General features: G+C 37.1%; 1 protein-coding gene across 1 annotated transcript; it reads left to right on the top strand.

Moving 5' to 3' along the window:
• The first annotated feature begins 1,121 nt into the window (after window positions 1-1,121).
• Window positions 1,122-19,123, top strand: DAZL (deleted in azoospermia like). The gene is made up of 13 exons (XM_060010178.1): window positions 1,122-1,405; window positions 1,775-2,098; window positions 5,638-5,644; window positions 7,762-7,908; window positions 8,156-8,247; window positions 8,809-8,860; window positions 9,305-9,368; window positions 9,455-9,594; window positions 11,211-11,282; window positions 12,002-12,052; window positions 12,893-13,006; window positions 14,116-14,214; window positions 17,135-19,123. The coding sequence occupies exons 1-13, from the start codon at window positions 1,122-1,124 to the stop codon at window positions 17,186-17,188; spliced, it is 1,500 nt and encodes a 499-aa protein (XP_059866161.1). The 3' UTR covers window positions 17,189-19,123.
• The last annotated feature ends 1,907 nt before the right edge of the window (window positions 19,124-21,030 follow it).

Raw genomic sequence — 21,030 nt, 5'->3', positions numbered from 1 at the left:
CCTGGTCTCCAAGAATTTGGGGGTTTTCAGGGCTAAAACCAGGAAGGTGCCAGGCAAACCAGTTGATTAGTCATCCTACACTCCAGCCCTGACACCCAGGGGCGGAGAAGAATCTGTTCAACAAGTCACTGCTGATTTTCAGTTTATTTTGATTTCTGGCCTGTTGGGACTTCCCTTCATTTCTTGAGTTTAACTGCACATTGAACTCAAGACATGAAGTTATTATCCAGTAATGCTAGCTGTTTGTGGTCAGTTTTCCGGTTACAGATGACCACCATTTTGCCAGCTCACAAAGTAACATTTTCTAACTTTTCATCAGTACCAAAGTGAAGTTGGAGGATAAAAGTCACAGTTACCGTCTGTGGATACAGGGTGCTGCAGCGGTTCCCAAAGTTATGTGACTTTCTGCCCCACCAACTGCCCCACAGCTCTCCCTTGCTCTAGGCCCTGTTTCTCCGACCTTGAGAAAGTTCTAGAATTCTCTAGGCAGGCCTAGCTTCCTGTAAGGCCTAGAAGAAAAATTCTCCCCCTCACAACTTGAACTCCCGGAGCGAAGGAACGTTTGGCTGTTTTGTTCACTCCTACACCTTGGGTATCCGGCAAATCGCTGACCTAGATAACTATTTCTTGAAAACATGAACGTCTTGAACACCCAGTTGGCCTGCCCTAACTGGTGTTCCTTCCAATCCATCCCCATCTCCCTCAGACTTGACAGAAAGTAGTCCAAGTTTCCGGACTTCTGATGTCTCCCTCCTTGTTCTCCATATAGGTGTTTCTATTTTCTATTTCTGTTGGCATTTCAATTGATTCTGCGGCTGATGATAGGAATAATCGCCATCGATCGGGCTAATCCTGTGACTTCAGGACGCCATTTTGATCCCAGCGCCTGGACACATTAAAAGTTTGTTTTTAATTTTAACGCATATTTGAGAATGCATACTTATGCCTCTAAGGCACTTTTGGGGTGATGCCTGTCTCTGTGGGTCGGTGGGACCCTTCGTCTGGGGCCGGTGCCTGGGGCGGAGGGTGGGGGGGAGGGGAACGATGCCGGCCCGCGCGCAACCCCTGCGTGCCCCCCGGCCGGCACAGTCGTGCCCCGCGAGTCCCCCCCGCCCCCCACCATGGGGGACGGCGGCGCGGCCGCCCATTGGCTGACGCGTCTTTCCGACGAGCCCCCTCACCCTGCGCAGGAGCCACGTCCGGCGCTCCGGCCACGCCTCAGTCCCCCTGCGCCCCTCGGTCTCGCCAGCAGCCTCGGCTTCTCCTCGCTTGTCCACCTCTGCTTCCTCTGCCCAGTCAAGCGGGGCGGTGGGTACGAGCAGCCCCAACAGCAGCCCCGGTGCCTGAAGCCAGCCTCAGCTCCTTCTCGAGCCCCTCTGTGGGAACACGGGCTGCCGCCATCATGGTGAGTGGACGAGGCCTGAGGGGGTCCTCAGGGTGGCCGGGGCGCTGAAGGGGGCGGGGAAACGGGAGCCGAGAGCGGGGCCACCCGGCTTTCCTGTACTTGGGCCCGGCCTGAGGGCAAGGGGGAGGCGGTCCAGTACGGCCTACAGGGCGTTGAGGGCTGGCGGAGGGGCAGGAGGCCTGGCTGTGGGAAGGGAGTGCCCGGGGCCCCGCCCAGCACGTGCAAGCCCCGCGGCCATCCCGCCACCGCAGCCAGGGTGTGGAGGGGCTTCCGGCCTCCGCCGTGGACTGGGGGGCGGGGGCCCCGCTCCGCCCCACCCCCACCCCACCCCACCCCAGAAGCCTCTCTTCCCGCGCTTATTCTGAGGAGCCAGGCGGTGAGGCCTCCGCGAGATGGCGGCGTGCCTGCCGAGCACCGCGTGTTGTGGCCTCAGGCGTGCCTGCGTGCAGATGCGGAAGCCGGGCCCGAGCCACCTCGGGAGGCGGGGCCCCACGGGTCCGGCTCGGGGCTGGGGTCGGGCTTCCTGGCGGGAGTTTGGGGGCATGTCGAGACCTGGAGAGCTCAAGCCCGCGGTGGTCCTGGGGCAGCCTTGTGTCTGCGCGGTGGCAGCAGCGGGGCCGCGGGGCGGAAGCTCACCCGACGCCATCATTTCCCTACGAGGTCGGCGCTGTCCACGCCCCTGAGCGGCCGCAGGTGGGGGAAGTCTAGCAGTTTTTAACCCGGGGAACACTTTTCCCGAAGAGAAACCAGAAACCTTCAACAAAATGTCCCTAGAGTATTACATGCTCTGTTGGGTGACATTTATGTGAGTTTTGTTAAGTGCATTTAGTTGATTTCACCACCTCAGGGGTACAGCTGAGAACACTTTTGACCAACCATCAAGTCACAGGTGTATTATATATGTGTAGTTGTCGGTAGTGTAATAACTGTTATCTTCTGTATTTTTTAGAGGCAAAGGGAGGAACTTTATATACAATTTATTAGAACATATAAATTTTAAAGTAAAAAATTGTGATTGTATGTAACTGTAATAATTATGTCATGTACGTATCCATATCAATAATTAATAATCTGAGTTACTGTAATTATTTCCAACTTTGTTCTCTCCTCTTTTTAGAGGAAAAGGGGGGAAATGCTAATAACTTCATTGATTTTTTTTCTGATACAAAACTAATACGTTGGGCTTACCTGGTGGCGCAGTGGTTGAGAATCCGCCTGCCGATGCAGGGAACACGGGTTTGTGCCCCGGTCCAGGAGGATCCCACATGCCGCGGAGCGGCTGGGTCCGTGGGCCATGGCCGCTGAGCCTGCGCGTCCGGAGCCTGTGCTCCGCAACGGGAGAGGCCACAACAGTGAAAGGCCCGCGTACCGCAGGAAAAAAAAAAAAAACAAAAAACGTTAACTCATTGGAAGGTAATCAATGTAAGAAAGTAGAGGTCCATCTTAATCCCAACATTTAACCACTATTGAAGTTTTGATGTACATATGCCCTTACAGATTGTTTTCAAGCATGTATTGCATATATACAGGTACATTTTATTTTATAAAAATTTTACCGTGCTATATAATACTATCTTACAACTTGTATTCTTCACTTAGTGTAGTGGGCCTTATTCCAAAGAGAAATTTAAAATAATTTTGAATATATACTTAGTTATTTTACCAAAAATTATATATTTCTATATTACCATTACTTAATTTTACCAATTCCCTTGTAATGAATAATTTGTTTACGTTAAAACAATACCATAATGAGTATGTTTGTGCAAATGTTTTGGCATGCTTATTCTGTTAATAACTTGAAATAAATTGCCAGGAGTGGAATCACTGGGTGAAAAGGTTATGCCCATTTTATAACGATTTTGAATTATGATACATTTTTCTTAGTAACTCTTGATAAAGCACGTACCAGTATGTATTCCCACTGGTGGTGTGTAGTGTGACCCCTTCTCCACACACTTTCCAATGAAAGGTATTGCAGTTTTTAAAGTTGCCAGTCTAATAACTGGAAAATATTTCACTGTGTTGATGTACTTTTTCTTTTGTTTATCATTAGTGAAGTTGAAGTTTGTCATTAGCTTTTTCCATTTCTTTTTTTTTTAATTCTTAATCCACCTTTCTGTTTGCATATTTATCTTTTCTTGGTGATTTATAACAACTCTATATTAATACATTAGTCATATAGGAAAAAATTTATAGGTGTGATAAGGAGAGACCCTTATTTCTAATTTTAATGTAAATTACTATCATGTTTCACTTTAAGCTTGATGATAGCCTAGATTTAGATCAATAGAAAATAAGATGTTTTTATTTTACTTGGGTTTTTTAAAAATTAAGAAATGGATGCTGTATTTTATCAAATGCTTTTGCAGTGGTGAGTTACAGTAACAGAGTTCCTAAGAATGAACCATCCTTGAATTTACAATGTAAACTGTTCTTAATTGTATATTTTTTTGTATGCTGCTAGAATTTTGCATCTCAGTGTTGGGGGCAGGGGTGGACCATCTTAACCAGATTTTGCTATTTAGATGGTATTAGTTTTATTAAATGCATTGAGAAATATTCTTCTTCTTTTCTCTGAAAAATTTTTTAAAACATTTGAATTTTCCTTCTCTTCCACTCTCTCTCCTGTCTACCGTTGTTTCTGTCTAGGTGTGCCGCCTCTTAGCACCCCACTTGCCCTCCACACACAAATTACCTGTTTCTTCACAGTTTGAGAAAACTCCCAGTGAAACTGACCCAGGAATTGAGTGCTCTTTCTTTTCTTAAGATTGTCTTTAAAAGTTCATTTCTCTGGGAAGTTAGTCATATCATCAAGATTTCCAAACTTAACTCCTACAGAGCATTCTAATCTGTACTCATATCCCGTTTTTTCAGGACTAATGTGTATTTTTGTATTCTTGCCTTTTTCTTGCTTAGCTTTCCCAGGATTGTTTGTTTATTGTTTGGATTCCCCCTGCCCCCCAGAGTCCATTATTTGATTTACTTAAAGGGTTTTATTCTGATTTTCATTTACTATTTCCTTAATAGAATTTCCTTTTCTCTTTAATAACTACTTCCTTCTGTGGATATGACACTGATGACTGCAAATTATTTCAGTTTGCTTGCATGAAGATATAATAGTTGAATAAAATGTCAAAGAGCTGACATCCCAGAAGCTTTAGTAATGATAAAGGTTTTTTTTCCAGCTTTTAGTTATCTTTGTCATTTGGTCATCCAGATATAAAAGGGAATTATTACTGTGAATAGCAGTGACGAGAATTGTGTATATGATGGCCTCCAAGTTCACCCCTTCTTAATATTCCAGAATTACTCATTTCAGAACCCATCAACTCACTTGAAGGTGTAATTAAGAAAAATAATTATTTCTTTCATTTAATTTACATGCAGTTTATTTTCTACATGCTGTTGGTAGGTAAGATGAATTCTTCACCAAACTTTTTGCTTAAGAATTCATTTGTGAAGTATTTTTAGCAATAGTTTAGAAGTAACCGAAGGTTGTGTGTGGTTCTAGATTTGTATATATAAGTTATAACTGTATGTAAATACACGCACAGGCAAAGTTTTAAAATCCCTATTGTTCAGGCGTCTTAAAATGGAGTACTTTCCTTACTTTAGCTTTGAGCACCATCTGCTGGCTCAGGACTAGGACGGACATAACGATGCCTTCCTTAAGACATTATGACACTAGTGAAATGATTTGATCAGTTTTATACTTAATACCTCAATTAAGCAGACAGTCAATTTGTACAACCCAACCCGAAACCAAACTTTCTATAATATCTAATGGCTTTTTTCTTTTTCGCAAATTACTGTTTAGTTGTCTCACACATCCATTTTACTTTTGTAAATAGGATATAAGAATTAGAACTTCCGGGCTTCCCTGGTGGCGCGGTGGTTGAGAGTCTGCCTGCTGATGCAGGGGACATGGGTTCGTGTCCCGGTCCGGGAAGATCCCACGTGCCACGGAGTGGTGGGGCCCGTGAGCCATGGCCACTGAGCCTGCACGTCGTCCGGAGCCTGTGCTCCGCAATGGGAGAGACCACAACAGTGAGAGGCCCGTGTACCGCATAAAAAAAGGAATTAGAACTTCCCTCTTCAATTCTGGCAACACTATCACAGGTTTCTCAGCTGTGACCCTGTGCAAATTTGGGGCCAGATAATTCTTTGTTGTGGGAGGCTCTCCTTTGCGTTATAGGATGCTTACTGTATCTCTGGCCTCTGCCACCTAGATACCAGGTACACCCCTCAATTGTGACAACCAAAAATGCCCCCGGGCCACAAAATCTTCCCCGGTTGAAAATCAGTATATTATCATAACTCTTTATAATCTGGCACAGTTTTCTGGCCTAATGTTATACCTCTAATTTAAAATACATTTATCCATTGTGGTTCACAGACAGCTAATATTATAAATAGTTTGTCAGATAAAAAGGTATCCAAAGTTCATCCACAAACAAACGGGAAATTGAGAAGGAGAAAAAGTCTATAAGAATTTCAGAACCACTATTTTGTTTTATTCCTGTTTTGGGTTTTTGAATGTGAGCTAATTGAAAGAGATTGGTAAATTGTCTGTCACGAAGGGAAATCTAGTCAAATTTCTCGATAGTTCAAGGTACGTGACTTATGTAATATAGTCCCATTTAGAAAAATAATAAAATTATAAAACATTTAAAAATGGAAAAGCTTTAGAAATAGTTTTTACTTTCTCTGATTTTATTGTCTTGGAATATCACTGTACCATAGTTAAAGGAAAGAATCAGGAACTATTCAAACAAACACTGAATAGCAAGTATGAACACAAATTAATAGAGAAAAGCCCAAACACTCAAATTTGGTAATTTAACAATTTTGATTTCATAGCTAATTAGTACAGCAGCTTGTAGAATCTTAAATTTATCAGTAATTTCTAACACTTAACAAAGTAGGAACTCTACCTGCTTTTCATTATTGTAACTAATTTCTATAAAAATTATTTTGCTTATCTTTTAAAAAATATGTATCGGTTGGTTTCTTTTTTCCTTGCTTTTGTTTTCCTTTATAAGCTGAAGTGTAATAGCTGTATCTCTCTCTTGCAGCCTTTTGTATTTACTACTAATAATCAATAGGCATTTCATAAATGAATTTCAAATGAGCAGATGTGCCATAAACTAGTTTCCTGAGGTTCCAACTCAAGTTAGTTGTTAATTAATAGAGTATCTACAAAATAAGTACATAAATCATAAAAGCAGGAAAGAAACCTTTCTTTAACCTATTGAAAATCAGATACCAGGATGCTAACCGTATTGGCATACCACTTTATAGTTTACAAAACGAATTCACAGATGTTATCTCACTTCATTCTCAAGTTTTCCAAGAGATAAACAACTGCCAAGTAAGTGATTTATAACTTAGTAAGGTACACAAATGTCTGACTAAATCAATTTTTAGATCTCCTGGCTAAATCAGTTTTTGTTTCCGAAATATGTATTACCAGTAAATTCTGATTCAGGAAAATCTACATTAATCTTAGTGTGGGAAGCCTAAAGACAGAGTTCTGACCAGAATTCAGAAAAATAATAAGTTTCTTGTGTGGGTCTCTGAAAATAAAGATGATATCGTTTGTATCTATCAACCCCTTGTGAAAATTAGAATTATCGGTAGGACTTATTTGGTATTATTCAAGAAGAAAAACATTATTTTAAAGATGCTATGAACACCCTACCATTAGGGAAAAGGATTATAAACCCTTTTTTTTTTAAGCAGGAGCTATGATACGTGAGCAAATGATGTTTTCATGATCCATTTCCAAAGTAAAGCAGGCATACTAACACAAGGAGTGTTAAAATTATAAAGTCCATGTTAGTTTTGGTGAATAGGAAGATGAGGCAAAACAAATTGGTTTAAAACTTTCTTGTTTCCTTTTTGATGCAACTTTTAAAAAAAATTGGTTATCTTTAAAACCATACTTTTGAATAAGGTACTCAGAAAAATGAGAATTTGCTTATTGACATACAACAGGATGATTTTAGTAACTTTACTTTTTACAAAGCTGAACTTTCTAATTACTTAACCGGTTCACGTAGTATTTCACAAACTCAATATAAAATCAGTATTCTGCCACAGCACTGGACCGGGGTAGTGGTGAGTGACCCTGGCTTTGAGAAAGTACTATATACCCTTCTGTTAAAATTTCATGCTGATCTACTCTGATTACCCTAGACCTTGAGCCTGAACTAAGCTATATTGATGACTAATTTACAATGAAAGTAATTTATATGAAAATATTTTGTATTTTAAAAACATAAATTATATTTCATATCATCCGTCATTTTAGCCTGTATGCCTAGTGGTGATATCTGCTTTCCAAATTACAGTCTGCTGCAGATCCTGACACTCCAAACTCAACCATCTCCAGAGAGGCCAGCACCCAGTCTTCATCAGCTGCCACCAGCCAAGGCTATGTTTTACCAGAAGGCAGAATCATGCCGAACACTGTTTTCGTTGGTGGAATTGATGTTAGGGTATTGTATTCATGTTTCATTTATTTTTAAAAGTATTTTGTGAATAGTGGGATTTGGGCCCTGTTATAAGGCTTTTTTGGGGGATTGTTTTTATGTTTAACCTAATAGGGACTAAAAATATCTTTGACAAAGAACTACAGGTAGTTTGGGGATACATGGAGGAGATACTTCCACATCATCAAATCTTCTTTAATTGAAAATTTTGAATGTTGAATTTTTAATCTTGAAGTCAAATTTTTCTTCATAGATGGATGAAACCGAAATTAAAAACTTCTTTGCTAAATATGGTTCAGTAAAAGAAGTGAAGATAATCACGGATCGAAGTGGTGTGTCCAAAGGGTAAGTGAAACATATGTTCAATATAAATTATAATAAATATCTGAACTATAGTATCTATAGAGTTTCAGAAAATAAAATTTCAAATCTGGTATTATAACATTTGTATAAATGTAATTTGTTACTTTGTAATTCCTTTCATGTAGAAGATAAAAGTTTACTGCCAGCTCTTTTGTTTAATCATTTGCCTAGTGTTTGTATTTAAATGTTTCCCATCTTCATTTGTTTCACTTAAGTGGATTAATCAGTTATATTGAAGAATTGTTTTCTTCACACATTTCACAGTATCTTAAATTTTAACTATCTTACCATAGATAGTAAGTTAAATTCAGGTTCATAGGTATGAATTTTCTGTTCATCTTTGTGCATTCTAATACAGATGACCGTAGGAAAATAAAACAGTATTTATAGAGGATCTATCATGTACGTCTTACAGTTACTTATCTCAGTATATTCTTCATCCTTTATCATTATTACTTCTGTCAGTTATTTCATGGAATAATGAAGTTTCAAACCGTGTACTGTTACGGTAGTGATTTTATACTCATTTATTTGCCTTTCTAGCTATGGATTTGTTTCATTTTATAATGACGTGGATGTGCAGAAGATAGTAGAAGTAAGTAATCTTGTTTTGGGAAAAAATCTCTTAATTACCTTATGGATGCAGTGTTCAGTATTGTTTTGAGTTCTGAATATTTACTTAGTCTTGTATAATGTATAGAAATAAATATACTTTCTGTTTGAAATCCAGACTTAGAATAATCTTACATAACTTGTGAGAACCTGTTTATTTTTGATTGGGCATCCAGCCTCATGATCCAGAGACAGGAAAGATAAGAGAGAGTAAAGGTTTTTGATCAAATTCCACAACACCTCTCAACATTTGATTAGAGTAGTGAAGGTAAGTAAGGTAGCTTCAGGCTGATAAATTTTGATTTGGTATGTCTTTAGCACTGATCTTCTCCGATAGTAGTAATTTTAGAGAACTTGCATGTTTACCAAAGTCTTGGAAGTAAAGATTTAGACATTGATTCTAGTTTTGTTACTGTTTTATTTTCAGTCACAGATAAATTTCCATGGTAAAAAGCTGAAACTGGGCCCTGCAATCAGGAAACAAACTTTATGTGAGTAAAGAAAGGAATTGTTCTCGTTGACATGTGTAGCTTTTCGGAGAACTAAAAATAGGCTTTGTTTTCTTTTCTTTAAAAAGGTGCTTATCATGTGCAGCCACGTCCTTTGGTTTTTAATCCTCCTCCTCCACCACAGTTTCAGAGTGTCTGGAGTAATCCACACACGGAAGCTTACATGCAGCCTCCAACCATGATGAGTCCTATTACTCAGTATGTTCAGGTAAGAATTACCTACATTCCTGTTTTTTGTGTGTATTCTGTTAGAAATCTTATACAATGAGATGGGGGCACCTTAAAAATTAAGCCAGTCTCACTTCTTAACCTCTGTGGAATTACGTCAACAATTTCCATAATAAGTGACAATATTATTCCTGTTTGAATATTTTTGAGTGACGGGACATCTGTTACTCCTGTTAGAAATCTGTCATTCTTAGTGTTACTTTTTTTTTTTTTTGGCGGTACGCGGGCCTCTCCTGTTGCGGAGCACAGGCTCCGGACGCGCAGGCTCAGCGGCCACGGCCCACGGGCCCAGCCGCTCTGCGGCATGTGGGATCTTCCCGGACCAGGGCACGAGCCCGTGTCCCCCGCATTGGCAGGCGGACTCTCAACCACTGCGCCACCAGGGAAGCCCAGTGTTACTTCTTATACTAAGCTAAAATCTGCTTCTATATAGTTTGTAAGCCTTTATCTTAGAACTGATGGCTGTAGCCACATAGAATATATCTTTTTTTTTTCCCAGATAACTCCTAGAATATTTGAAGGCAGCTTTCCTCATCTGTTTCTTTGGTTTGTTCTTTTCTAGGGTCAGCTATTCTTTATTTGCAATGATTTCCAGATGCCTTCTCATATAGATTGTTGATTTCTGGATGTATTATGGTTCTAGAATGGATAAATTTCTGGTGACTTAACTATGTTTGTAAACTCTATGAGTTTCTGGCATATAATTTGTCTCGTCTTGGTTACTTTAATATTTGACGTGGGGTTTGGAATACTTACCTCCCATTGATAATATTTATTTTCTTCTTAGTTCAGTTTACTTTCTTCAGTTTAAAAGACATTTTATTTTTAGGAAAAGAAAGAAGCAAAATAATAGTGAAGTAGTTCTGCAGTGTCTCTCATTTGTTTACATTTTCCATCTACCTGAAGTGTAGGATATATCTTTTTATACTTTTCTTACTTAAAACACAGATAGAAGAAAAGCCCTACTTGTTCCTAACATTTACCATGAGGTATTATTACCTATTCTGGTATATTTATGTATGCTACTACCTAGATATTTTCAATCAATAAATACCTTTTGAAAGATATAATACAAAGACATTGTATTGTCTCTTTTCTAGTTTGGGGTAATAAACTGCCCTTAACTTTTAGAAGTGAAATACAGAAAGAGCCAGAAAGTCTGTAGGAGGATCCCACGTTACCCCGAAATACTGTCAAAGGAATACAAAACTGTTTAAAAGTATTTTTACAAAAAAAGAGAACACATGTATTAATACAACTCTAACATGGAAATCTATTCTAATAGAGTCTTATCATCATGTAAGAAAGAACTTCTGGATGGGAATAAATATACAGATAAGGTAAACTTAGGCTGGCAAAATCAGTCACTCACCTTATTTATCTCTTCCTTCTCCCAGCCCAAAAGACTAACATTTGACAGAGAATACTTATTTCTTCATGAAGCCAGTCACTCAAATAGAATCTTGCATTGTATATGAAAAAACTAAGATTTCTTTATTTTCATATTTTTTTTTAACATTGGGAATAATATTCCTTATTTCTGATTTTTAAAAATACATCTCGTTCATTCGTTCTTTCTGTAAAATTTATTTTCAGGCTTATCCTCCTTATCCAAGTTCACCAGTTCAGGTTATCACTGGATATCAGCTGCCTGTTTATAATTATCAGGTAATTTAAGAGGGATCAAAATGATTTACATTGGAATATTATTGAGACCTTTATTTATGTAAATTTCCCTAATAGTTTGTCATTTAAAGTAGTTGAGTGTGCTTAAAATTTAAGAAAAAAGTTGGAATTAGTCTAGAATTAGGGCTTCTCTATTACTTAGAAATAAGGGAATGAACTTAGAAGCTTTTGACAGGAATGAGTTTAGGAAGAAGCTTCCTCTTGTACAAGATTTGGTGTCCCCTTCTGTATTTCAACATGTATTCTTCATCTTTTCTGTCAAATAGCTGAAACATCCAGGCTGACTTTTATGAGTTTTTCTAATGGCATAGGTTGAAATAAAATGATTACTCAGTTCTTAAGAGCATTGAATTCCAATTATGTTTGATAGTGTTTATTTTAGCTGGCTGCTACAATAGTAGTTCTCTGAATTTCTGCCCATGGATATGACCATATCTATGGTAATATATTGAAAGAACTGTATGTTTGAGTTTTCCTGTAGACCAACTCCAGAAAATTGAGAAAAAGATGGAGTTTATATATGAAAGTAACAATAAAGTCCTTAGGTATCAGAAACAGAAAGTACTTTATTCTTCCATTTTGTTTCTTTTATTATAACAAGGTCAAGGAGCCAGCATGACAGATACCTCAACATTGTGTATCTCATATCTTTGTGAAAATGTGAAGGTATATTTAAATAATTATTTCCTTTTTTTTCTAAGATGCCACCACAGTGGCCTGTTGGGGAGCAAAGGAGTTATGTTATTTCTCCGGTAAGGTGAATTAGCGAAACATGTACTTCCTATTTTAGAGTTTTTTACTGTTTAACTATTATATATTTTAAAGTATTTTACTGTTCAGCTATTATATATTTCTTGACCTTTTGCAATATCAAGTATACCTAGAAATATTTTAAATGCTCTTTTATATTATGTGTTATGTTTTATTTCTTGTCAACCCAAGTATATACTCCCATGGGAGAAACTGTGCTTTTTGTTTCTCAGGTTGTTGTGTGTGTACTTAAGCAATGGCTGCCCTGCATACAACAAGTGCTCAGTTACTTGTTGATAGAATATGTAACCAAGAAAGGTAGTTTTAATAACTATGCTAATTCTAACTCCAGGGATTTAGAATTAGTATTGAATCTGCCTCTAGTTTTCTTGCCATAAAAAATGTGATGAAGAGAAGCAAAAATGTTTTGCTGTCAGTACTGTTATATGTTATATAAGAAAAGGAAAAAAACAAGAGAGGGTGCTACCTCTAAAACACCTGAGCCTTTGTTACCTTCTTTCATCAAGATTGGATATTCGAAGGATATAGTATGAGCTGAAATTCTCAGGCACTAGGAGATTCCCTTCTCATTCCCTTACTATATGTTGGAGTTTCTTTTTCTTAGGGAAATTGTCCTAATTCTGATTGTGTTGACATTTCAAAATAAAAAATTGCCTTATTGCATTTCAACTCTACAGTTTGAAATAGTTTCTGAAATAATGTAATTGAACTTCACAATCCACATTTAGACTTTCAGTGTCAGCTCACCATTTTGAAGAATAGATTTAGAAATGTATCTAAGGTACATCTCTTTAATTACACTTTTATCATTTTAAATGTAGACTTATACAGCCGTTAACTACCACTGTAATGAAGTTGATCCAGGAGTTGAAGTTTTGCCAAGTGAATGCTCAGTTCATGAAGCTACTGCATCCTCTGGAAATGGCCCACAAAAGGCAAACATCTAATTTTGCTTATTAATATTTATATTTTTATTGTTTTTCAGGTTTTAATAATGGCCATTTGAGAAGCAAGCATCTTTGCCCAAATTTAAATACGTTACAGAGCTTGAGTCATTGACTAATAACTTTGCAATTTACATAAAAGTTAATGAAATTTTAGGCATCCCCAAACTTTCAGTGTGTATATATAGTTGCTGATTCAGTAGTCCTTCCCTCTGTTCTGTTTTTATTGGGGTTTTTTTGTTGTTGTTTTTTAACCGTAGTTTAATAAATATTGTATTAACGTGATTTGGTGGAGTGGGTTGGTTTCCTCAAGAATCCTACTCTTCAAAAGAGGAATTAGTATGAATTATATCTACTTTGTCTTTTGCCAATTTAAACATTTATTTAGCTAAATAATAATATACAGTTATTTACGGTATTCTCTCTGTAACATTATATATGGTAGGAGCTCTCAAGAGTGGTGGAGCCACTAGTAATTGAAATATTAAAACAGGCAGAGTTGTTTCTTTTTTATCATTAGAGCAGATCCCTATAATAACAGTGCCCTCACTCTTGAATTCTGTGTTTTCTCGTATGGGTCAGAATATGGAAGTAACTGATGTGATTGGAATGTGCATAATAACATAGGATGATTCCCATTGGAGTATGTGTACTTCGTTCACGTGTTTCTCAGTGGAAAAATGTTGAGAACTATTGAACTGTGGGGTGAAAAAATTCCCAGATTTGTTACACAACTTAAAATTTGAAAAAATATCGAAATAACTTACAGTATAATTATATTACCAAAGTTTAACCTAAATGTTGTTTGAAATGTTGAAGTTCACTGTTTTTTATCTAACAGGAAAAATTAAAGAGGCTTAAGCAAGTATCTTAGGGCTTGACTAATTGAGCTTTTTAAATCAGTACTCTATCACTAAGTTTCTGAAATAATTCTTAAATTTGGTACAAAAGTTACACACTAAGTGACATGTGGCACGTATTACAAAATTACCTGAGAATTCTTTAGAAATAAGTGTATGTGTTCATTAAACTTTTTCAAAAAGTTTGTTCCCAGTGAGTAAAAGGAGGAATAGTCTTTACCGAAAACTTCTGTGTTTCAGAAATCTGTGGACCGAAGCATACAGACAGTGGTATCTTGTCTGTTTAATCCAGAGAACAGATTGAGAAGCTCCTTTGTTACTCAAGAAGAGTACTTCAAGGTATGAAAGGAATAGTGTACAGGATAAAAAGCACACTTGTCAGCCATAAAGTATCTTTTTTCTGTGGTATATATATTTTGATACTACATAGAGCATATATCAGTAATTGAACTGTTAGCTTTTGACTGTAACCCAGTAAATCTGTGAGTGAGTTTTAAGTGGCAGTGTATTGTAGCTGCGCAAATCTTGATATAGTGTAGTTTGCCCTTAGGGAAGATAATCTTTAGCAGAAGCCTATACTGTAATTGATAGGGTTCATGAGAGTTGAATGAGAATATTGGCTTGACCAAATAGGAAAAGAGAAAATTTTAGAAAGAGAAAGCAAAACTTAAGAGTACGTAGATATTGGACTAAAGAGAAGAAAAGAAATTGATCACTCAGATGATGCTTGAACCAACAGTGTTTTGGGGGGGAGAAAAGAGGTAAAATGAAGTAGTAAAAAGAGCTGAGTAGAAAGAAATGGAAGTTGATTCAGAGTTGGTGAAGTGGAGAAGAATATGGGTGTTTGAATTTAAGAAAGTTCTGGTTTCTGATCCTGGTTCTGTCACCTTGGACAAATCATTTAAATCTTATTAAGGCTCCAGTTTTTACAAGTCTGAAATGAGTCTCTAAGATCCCTTTAAGTTGTGAGTCTCTGAATATGGAAAGGAACCGGTCGCTTCAATGGGGGAAGAATACTGTGCTTTTTAAGTAAAGGGAAGGTTTTTGTTGTTTTTTGTAACAGGTTTATTGAGATAACGATTTTCATACCCCACAGTTCACCCATTTAAAGTGTGCAATTCAGTACTTTTTAGAATATTAACAGAGTTGCGCAACCATAACGACAATCAATTTTAGAATATTTTAATCACCCCCAAAATAAAGCCCCTGCCCATTAGCAGTCACTCTCCCCCAAACTCTCTAGCCTTAGGCAACCACTAACCTCCTTTCTTTAAGAATTTGCCTATTCTGGATATTTCATATAAGTAGTATAATATGTGACCTTTTGTGAGTGACTTTCACTTAGCGAAATGTTTTCAAGGTTCATCAGTGTTACAGCATGTATCAGGACTTCATTCCTTTTTATTTATGGATCTGCCACTTTGCGTTTATCCATTCATCACTTATTTGATAGACATTTGGGTTGTTTCCACTTTTGGGCTCTGATGAGTAACGCTGTGAACATTCGTGTACAAGTTGTTGTGTGGATATACGTTTTTATTTCTCTTGGGTATATATCTAAGAATGGAACTGCTGAATCACAATAGTAACTGTTTAACTTTCCAAGGAGCTGCCAGAATTTTTCTAAAATGCACTATTTTGGAACCATTTGTAAGCCATTGCTTTGTATCTTAAAACAGGGAAAGGAGAATAGCTTTTTCCATCTATGAATGGAAATTGGATAAAGCTTAAAGTGTTTTTAAAAGGAATACTTAGGCGTTCCTTTAATGCAGAAGGCTAGAGCTGTAGCAGAGTTAAGTTCTTAACCCCCTTCTCATTGGGGAGTAAACCCATTCATTTAAAGTTGATCTTCGTTCTGTTGTTTCATTCTGCATAGGACAATTTAAAAGGAAAGAACTGGGAGCTGTAGGACAGCTTACTTTTGCCCAAGGTTCTGCAGGTTAAATAGGTAGTACTAAAGGATTTGTTTGCAAAGCAGAAAATCTTTAACCAGCAAGTCTTTAAACTTGAATTTTTACCTGGTATTAAAAGTTTCTCTTTGAACCTTCCAAAATTTTCTGCTTCTCTGAGCTAAGTGTTAGAAGTTGTGTAGCATATCTAGACCTACTTTGATTAGCTAAATGTTGTTATTGTTGTTTTAATTGAATTAGAATGCACTGAGGTGGGATATACACTGTTGCCATGATAAATTCCAGCTCCTTCATAATCTTTCATATCCTGCCTGATCTCTGAAGATACTTGAGTTTGTGACCAGTTTTCTGGGCTTTAACCTAAATAGGATATTACCCTGTTAACAGATTACATAATTTCCAGAAGTCACCCTTCTTTATGTGACAAAGGAATTTAATCCCTAGGAACAGGGCACAGTTAAGCTAAAAGTGTAGAGAAGAAATACTATTATTATGTTATTGCTGGTTTACTCAGCTCCATTCCTCTTCGTAAGGCCTCATTTCTTCTATCTGCACATCTGCAAGCAACATAAAGTGAAAGGAAATTTTTGCATATATTTTTATTTTTCTATTCATTTCCTAAAAAATTATATATCGGGCTTCCGTGATGGCGCAGTGGTTGAGAGTCCGCCTGCCGATGCAGGGGACACGGGTTTGTGCCCCAGTCCGGGAAGATCCCCACGTGCCACGGAGCGGCTGGGCCCGTGAGCCACGGCTGCTGAGCCTGCGCGTCCGGAGCCTGCGCGTCTGGAGCCTGTGCTCCGCAACGGGCGAGGCCACAACAGTGAGAGGCCCACGTACCGCAAAAACAAAAAAAATATATATATATATATATATCTTCATCACAGGTTAAGAATATGCCTTTAAATATGCCAAAACTTCTATCTTTTAACCTGAAAGCATAGGGTTTCAGATTGAAGTGGATTACTCTTCTCGAGCCATGATTTCTGTCAGATGTATTTTAGTAAAAATAGGACTTTTAAAAATCTCATGTGCTTTTCACCAGCTGTCTTTTTGGGACATCACTGCCAAATCATGAGTTAATGTACATAAAAGGGTATTGATTCTAAGTCCTCTTTTTCTGAGTTACTGATACTTCTTTTTTAACTAAATTGTTGAATAAAACTGGTCATTGGTACATTGGTTATCACAAAGTTCAGGAATGCTTCCCCAAAAGGATCACTTTTCTTTCATTATTTATAGCGTTTAAACCCAAAATAAATGCTTTTTTAAGTACAATATTTTTCAACTGTCTTAGGTGATAATAGGAATTTTCAGTGAAGTAAAATGGAGTATTCTGTCTTTTCTAGGATAAACGAGTTCATCACTTCAGAAGAAGTCGGGCAGTGCTTAAGTCTGTTTGATCCTCTGCTAACTTTCTAGTCTCACAGGAAGTTGGAGGTTTTAAGTAGTAAGAAGAGACTGAAAGTTTTTCCCACTATTTTAGAGATTTAATTCTGAATTTTGATAAATCACACTTAGACTTTCTATACAAGTTATATTAGATTGCCTAGTTTTATTTTACATTAGAACTGTTTTTCATTAGACATTTACTTAGAAACTGGTTTTGTGTTGAATATATGGTTAAAAGTAAAAAAAAATTGAGACTGAAAGGAATAACTTTAAGATTTATCTGTAAGGATTTTTTTAATTGACATTTTAAGAGTTTAAAAGCAAATGCTGATTTCCAGAAAAATTGTTTTAGAAAACCTATTTTGAAAGGTCAGAATTTTGATTAACTACAAGCACTTCACTTCTCCAACAAGTACCTATGAACAGTACAGTATCTACAATATTGTGCTTTTATGATTTGTCTAGAAATTTACCACAAAAGCAGAGTTTTTAAAACTGCATTTTTAATCAGTGGAACTCAGTATATAGTTGGCTTTATTGAAGTTTTCCTTATCTAAACCCAGTGAAACAGATTCTAAACAAATAGTCCAATCAGTGGGTCTTACATTTATTAGTTCAAAATATTTAATCTTATCTAGAATCCACACATAGAGGTATCTGATTGGGATGGTAACTAGGATAACTAAAATTCTGGGCCTAATTTTTTTTTTTAAAGAATCCAAAACAAACTAAACTTTACTAGGTACATAAGCTTCTCAGTGAGTTACCATTCTCCTTTTTTTCTTTTACTTTTTTTTTCCTTGAAATGATAAATTCAATGGCTGTGTCTTAAATTGTGCAAAATGTTGGTATTAAAGAAGGCTGAAACTTTTTTTATGTCACTTAAAAGTTAATCAGAGTATCTGAAAGGAATAGATTTTATGAAAAACATTAAAATATTAGTTATTTGTTAAAGAACAGGTCGATTTTTATTTTTGTTTTTTAGCTTATTATATTTTCTTTTTTAAAGTAAAATATGTCCAGGAGAATCGAATTAGTTTTGGCGTTTCTAAACCACAAAAGTTGTTGAGTAATACGCATAGCCCAAAAATATACTAGCGTTGTGTTAACAATCCATTTTTAGATTAGCTAGGCTCCTGGTTAGACATTGTAAATCGTGACAGACAACTAGAGATCCAGAGCCCCTTTGCTCTACCCACAGTCTTGCTTTTCCAGTCTGTAGCACCATTCTTCCAGGAGGTTTGCTTTTAGAATAGGTGATGTAAAGTAGAGAAGTAGCAATATAAGCAGTATGTGGGCTAATAAGCCTTGGAAGGGTAGCAATGGGATAATACCTTTCTAAGGGAAACACTTGTATCAGCATCATTTGACCTGCCGTGGACATGAGTTTAAAGTGGCTTACTGGCTTTTCTTTCATTGGCCTGCCCCTTCACTAAAACATGGAAACTCCATTTATCCTTATCCTAATGAAGCTTCCATGGGCCATATCATCAGTGCCCATTGTTTTATAATCCCTAATAATTTTCATTCTGAATCTGAAGGGAGGAGTCTTTTAACTTGAGGGTCCCCAAGAGAGCTTTCTTAGGCCTCAAAATTTGAAAGTGCCCTGAAATTTGTTCTTTTTAAAATTCTTTGTACTTTTTTTTGTGTGTGCTATAACATTCTTACACGTGTTATTCTGTGATTAAATCTCCAGGTTACTGTAAATGATACCTATATTCTAAAGAGCCAATTCTGATTATCCCAATATGACCTTAAGAAAAGGAAGGAAATAAATTTTTGTCTGCTGTTTTGTTGGACTGAAGTATTTAAAAGAGTGAGGTAGAAGAGACAAAATCCTGAACCTTTCAAAATGGAAAATTAATTTTAAACTTAAAAGTGTGTTCCTATTACCTATGCTGATACTGTCTTTGCATAAATGAATAAATAGAAATAAAACCTTTTTTCAAAAGTGTTTTAACCTGCTTACTTATGTTATCTTAAGAAAATGGTGGGGATTTGGGTGGGTAGTATGTGACAAGATTTAGATCCTTGAAATTCAGGAGTGTAAATATTGTTCAGTTTCTTAATCTAGCCGAGTTCGTTTATAAAAGCACATTTTGGTACATTGTATTTTTGCTGCTCTCTCATGAAATTAAGAGATTTTCATGAGAAAATAATTTCTCTTAGTTGAGTTGGAGATAGTTAACAGTGGGTTCCAGTGCAGTGCATCAGCAGAGCAGTGCCTAGTAGGAATGCTGGAGAGTCAGGTATATGACTGACTCTCCCATGGCCAAGATCCCTCTCTGTAAACAACTTGGACTTTATAGACACTTCGTTGCACACTTTTGGTCTAATCTCTGTGACACTATTATTTTGGGGAATTGCAGTTGTTGATAATAGAGCCTAGATTTTTCATATTGCATGTACTTCATGAAAAAGAGTGCCTTCTGAATCACCAAAGATTAAATTTTGATGTTTAAAGTATAATTTGCTAACGATTAGTAGTACTTAAATGTGTGTATACTCATACGTATATACTAAGCATTATCCAGATTATTTGATTAGTTCTGATCAAGCTAAATTACAGTTTTTTAACATTTTGAGACCCTAAAACTAGACTATATATTTTAAAACAGTGGCTTTAAATCTACTTGATAATTTAAGCATATTTGCAGTTGAGGATTACCACAAAATTCTCAACACAAAGCCAAGTCTTTGGGATTGAAAAAAATTTCATAGAACACCTTTTTGTAAAAAGTTGCAAGTTACGGCAAAATCAAGCAACTCCAAAAAGTTTGGTCACCTCTGGAAGTTGATTCTGCATGCTTTCTTTTCTTTTCCTAGTAAGAGCATGTTATCTTTGTAATTGTTCAAAATAACTATTCATTATTGATTAGCACCCTTAAATTGCAAGGAAGTCATTGAGTTTCAAAAATAAATACTCCATTGCAGTTCCCTGTAGTTTATAAAGCCCTGTACCTACTTCTCTAAAATTCTCTTGCTTGTCTTTAAAGGTAAATTCATAAAAATGGGCTGCCACATTGCTTAATCGGTTTGCCTGCTTTCATTGCCATTGGTTGAGGGTAATTAGCAACAGCGATAAGGCAGCATGCCACTCTGCTTTCACAAAGAAGTATTAGGGTGGGGGACCATAAGGCAGAGAAAAGCTTCCCATTGACCAAATCTTACAAATAGGCCCAGCTGTTGAGTGTGATCATTTGGAATCCCTGAAACACTTCTAGATGAAGATTGCTCCTGTACATATTTCGATAACTATGTAATCTAGCCCTTCCCAACATTATGTGTAATATGTTTTCTCTGTGTGTAACTGAATCTTTTTGAGTCTTCCTCACTACCCATCATCGAAGACTCTGTAGACAGTACATTTGGTAGTAGAACACAAACATAAGTTCAAACTATAAACGTGCGTTTTTGAATGCTCATGCAGAATATTCAGTCTGTATAGCGAAGAAATGATAGGCAATTCTGCATTGCGTTTAGAGTTAAAAACGTGTCCAGTATGGCTGTAGCTGTGGGCCAATCCTAAGAAAATGCAAAAAATTGTCTCTCAATACAGAAACTGAAACTGCCACTGTACAATTAAGCTCTGTGGTAGCTATATTTTATGTTTTTAACTGGTCTGAAAGCTTTCCAGTTGAGTCTCTAGTTCATTTTCCCAAGGCACACGGGACTTTGTGTCATACATGCACGTCTATTAAGGCTGCGTGCCAGGAATTGCCTTTTCTCATACGAAATTCCCAGATACCAGTTCACTATACCTTTAACAATAGAACAAATGCTTGTATTACTGGGATATTGAAGTCATGAAAGCTCTATAAGTTTGAAGCAATAGTAACATTTCAAGCCGTTC

The sequence above is a fragment of the Delphinus delphis genome, chromosome 4 (genome assembly GCF_949987515.2).
Source record: "Delphinus delphis chromosome 4, mDelDel1.2, whole genome shotgun sequence".
Taxonomy (NCBI): Eukaryota; Metazoa; Chordata; class Mammalia; order Artiodactyla; family Delphinidae; genus Delphinus; species Delphinus delphis.
Note: the sequence above shows the minus strand (reverse complement) of the source record. Positions and strands in the feature narration are given on the sequence as shown.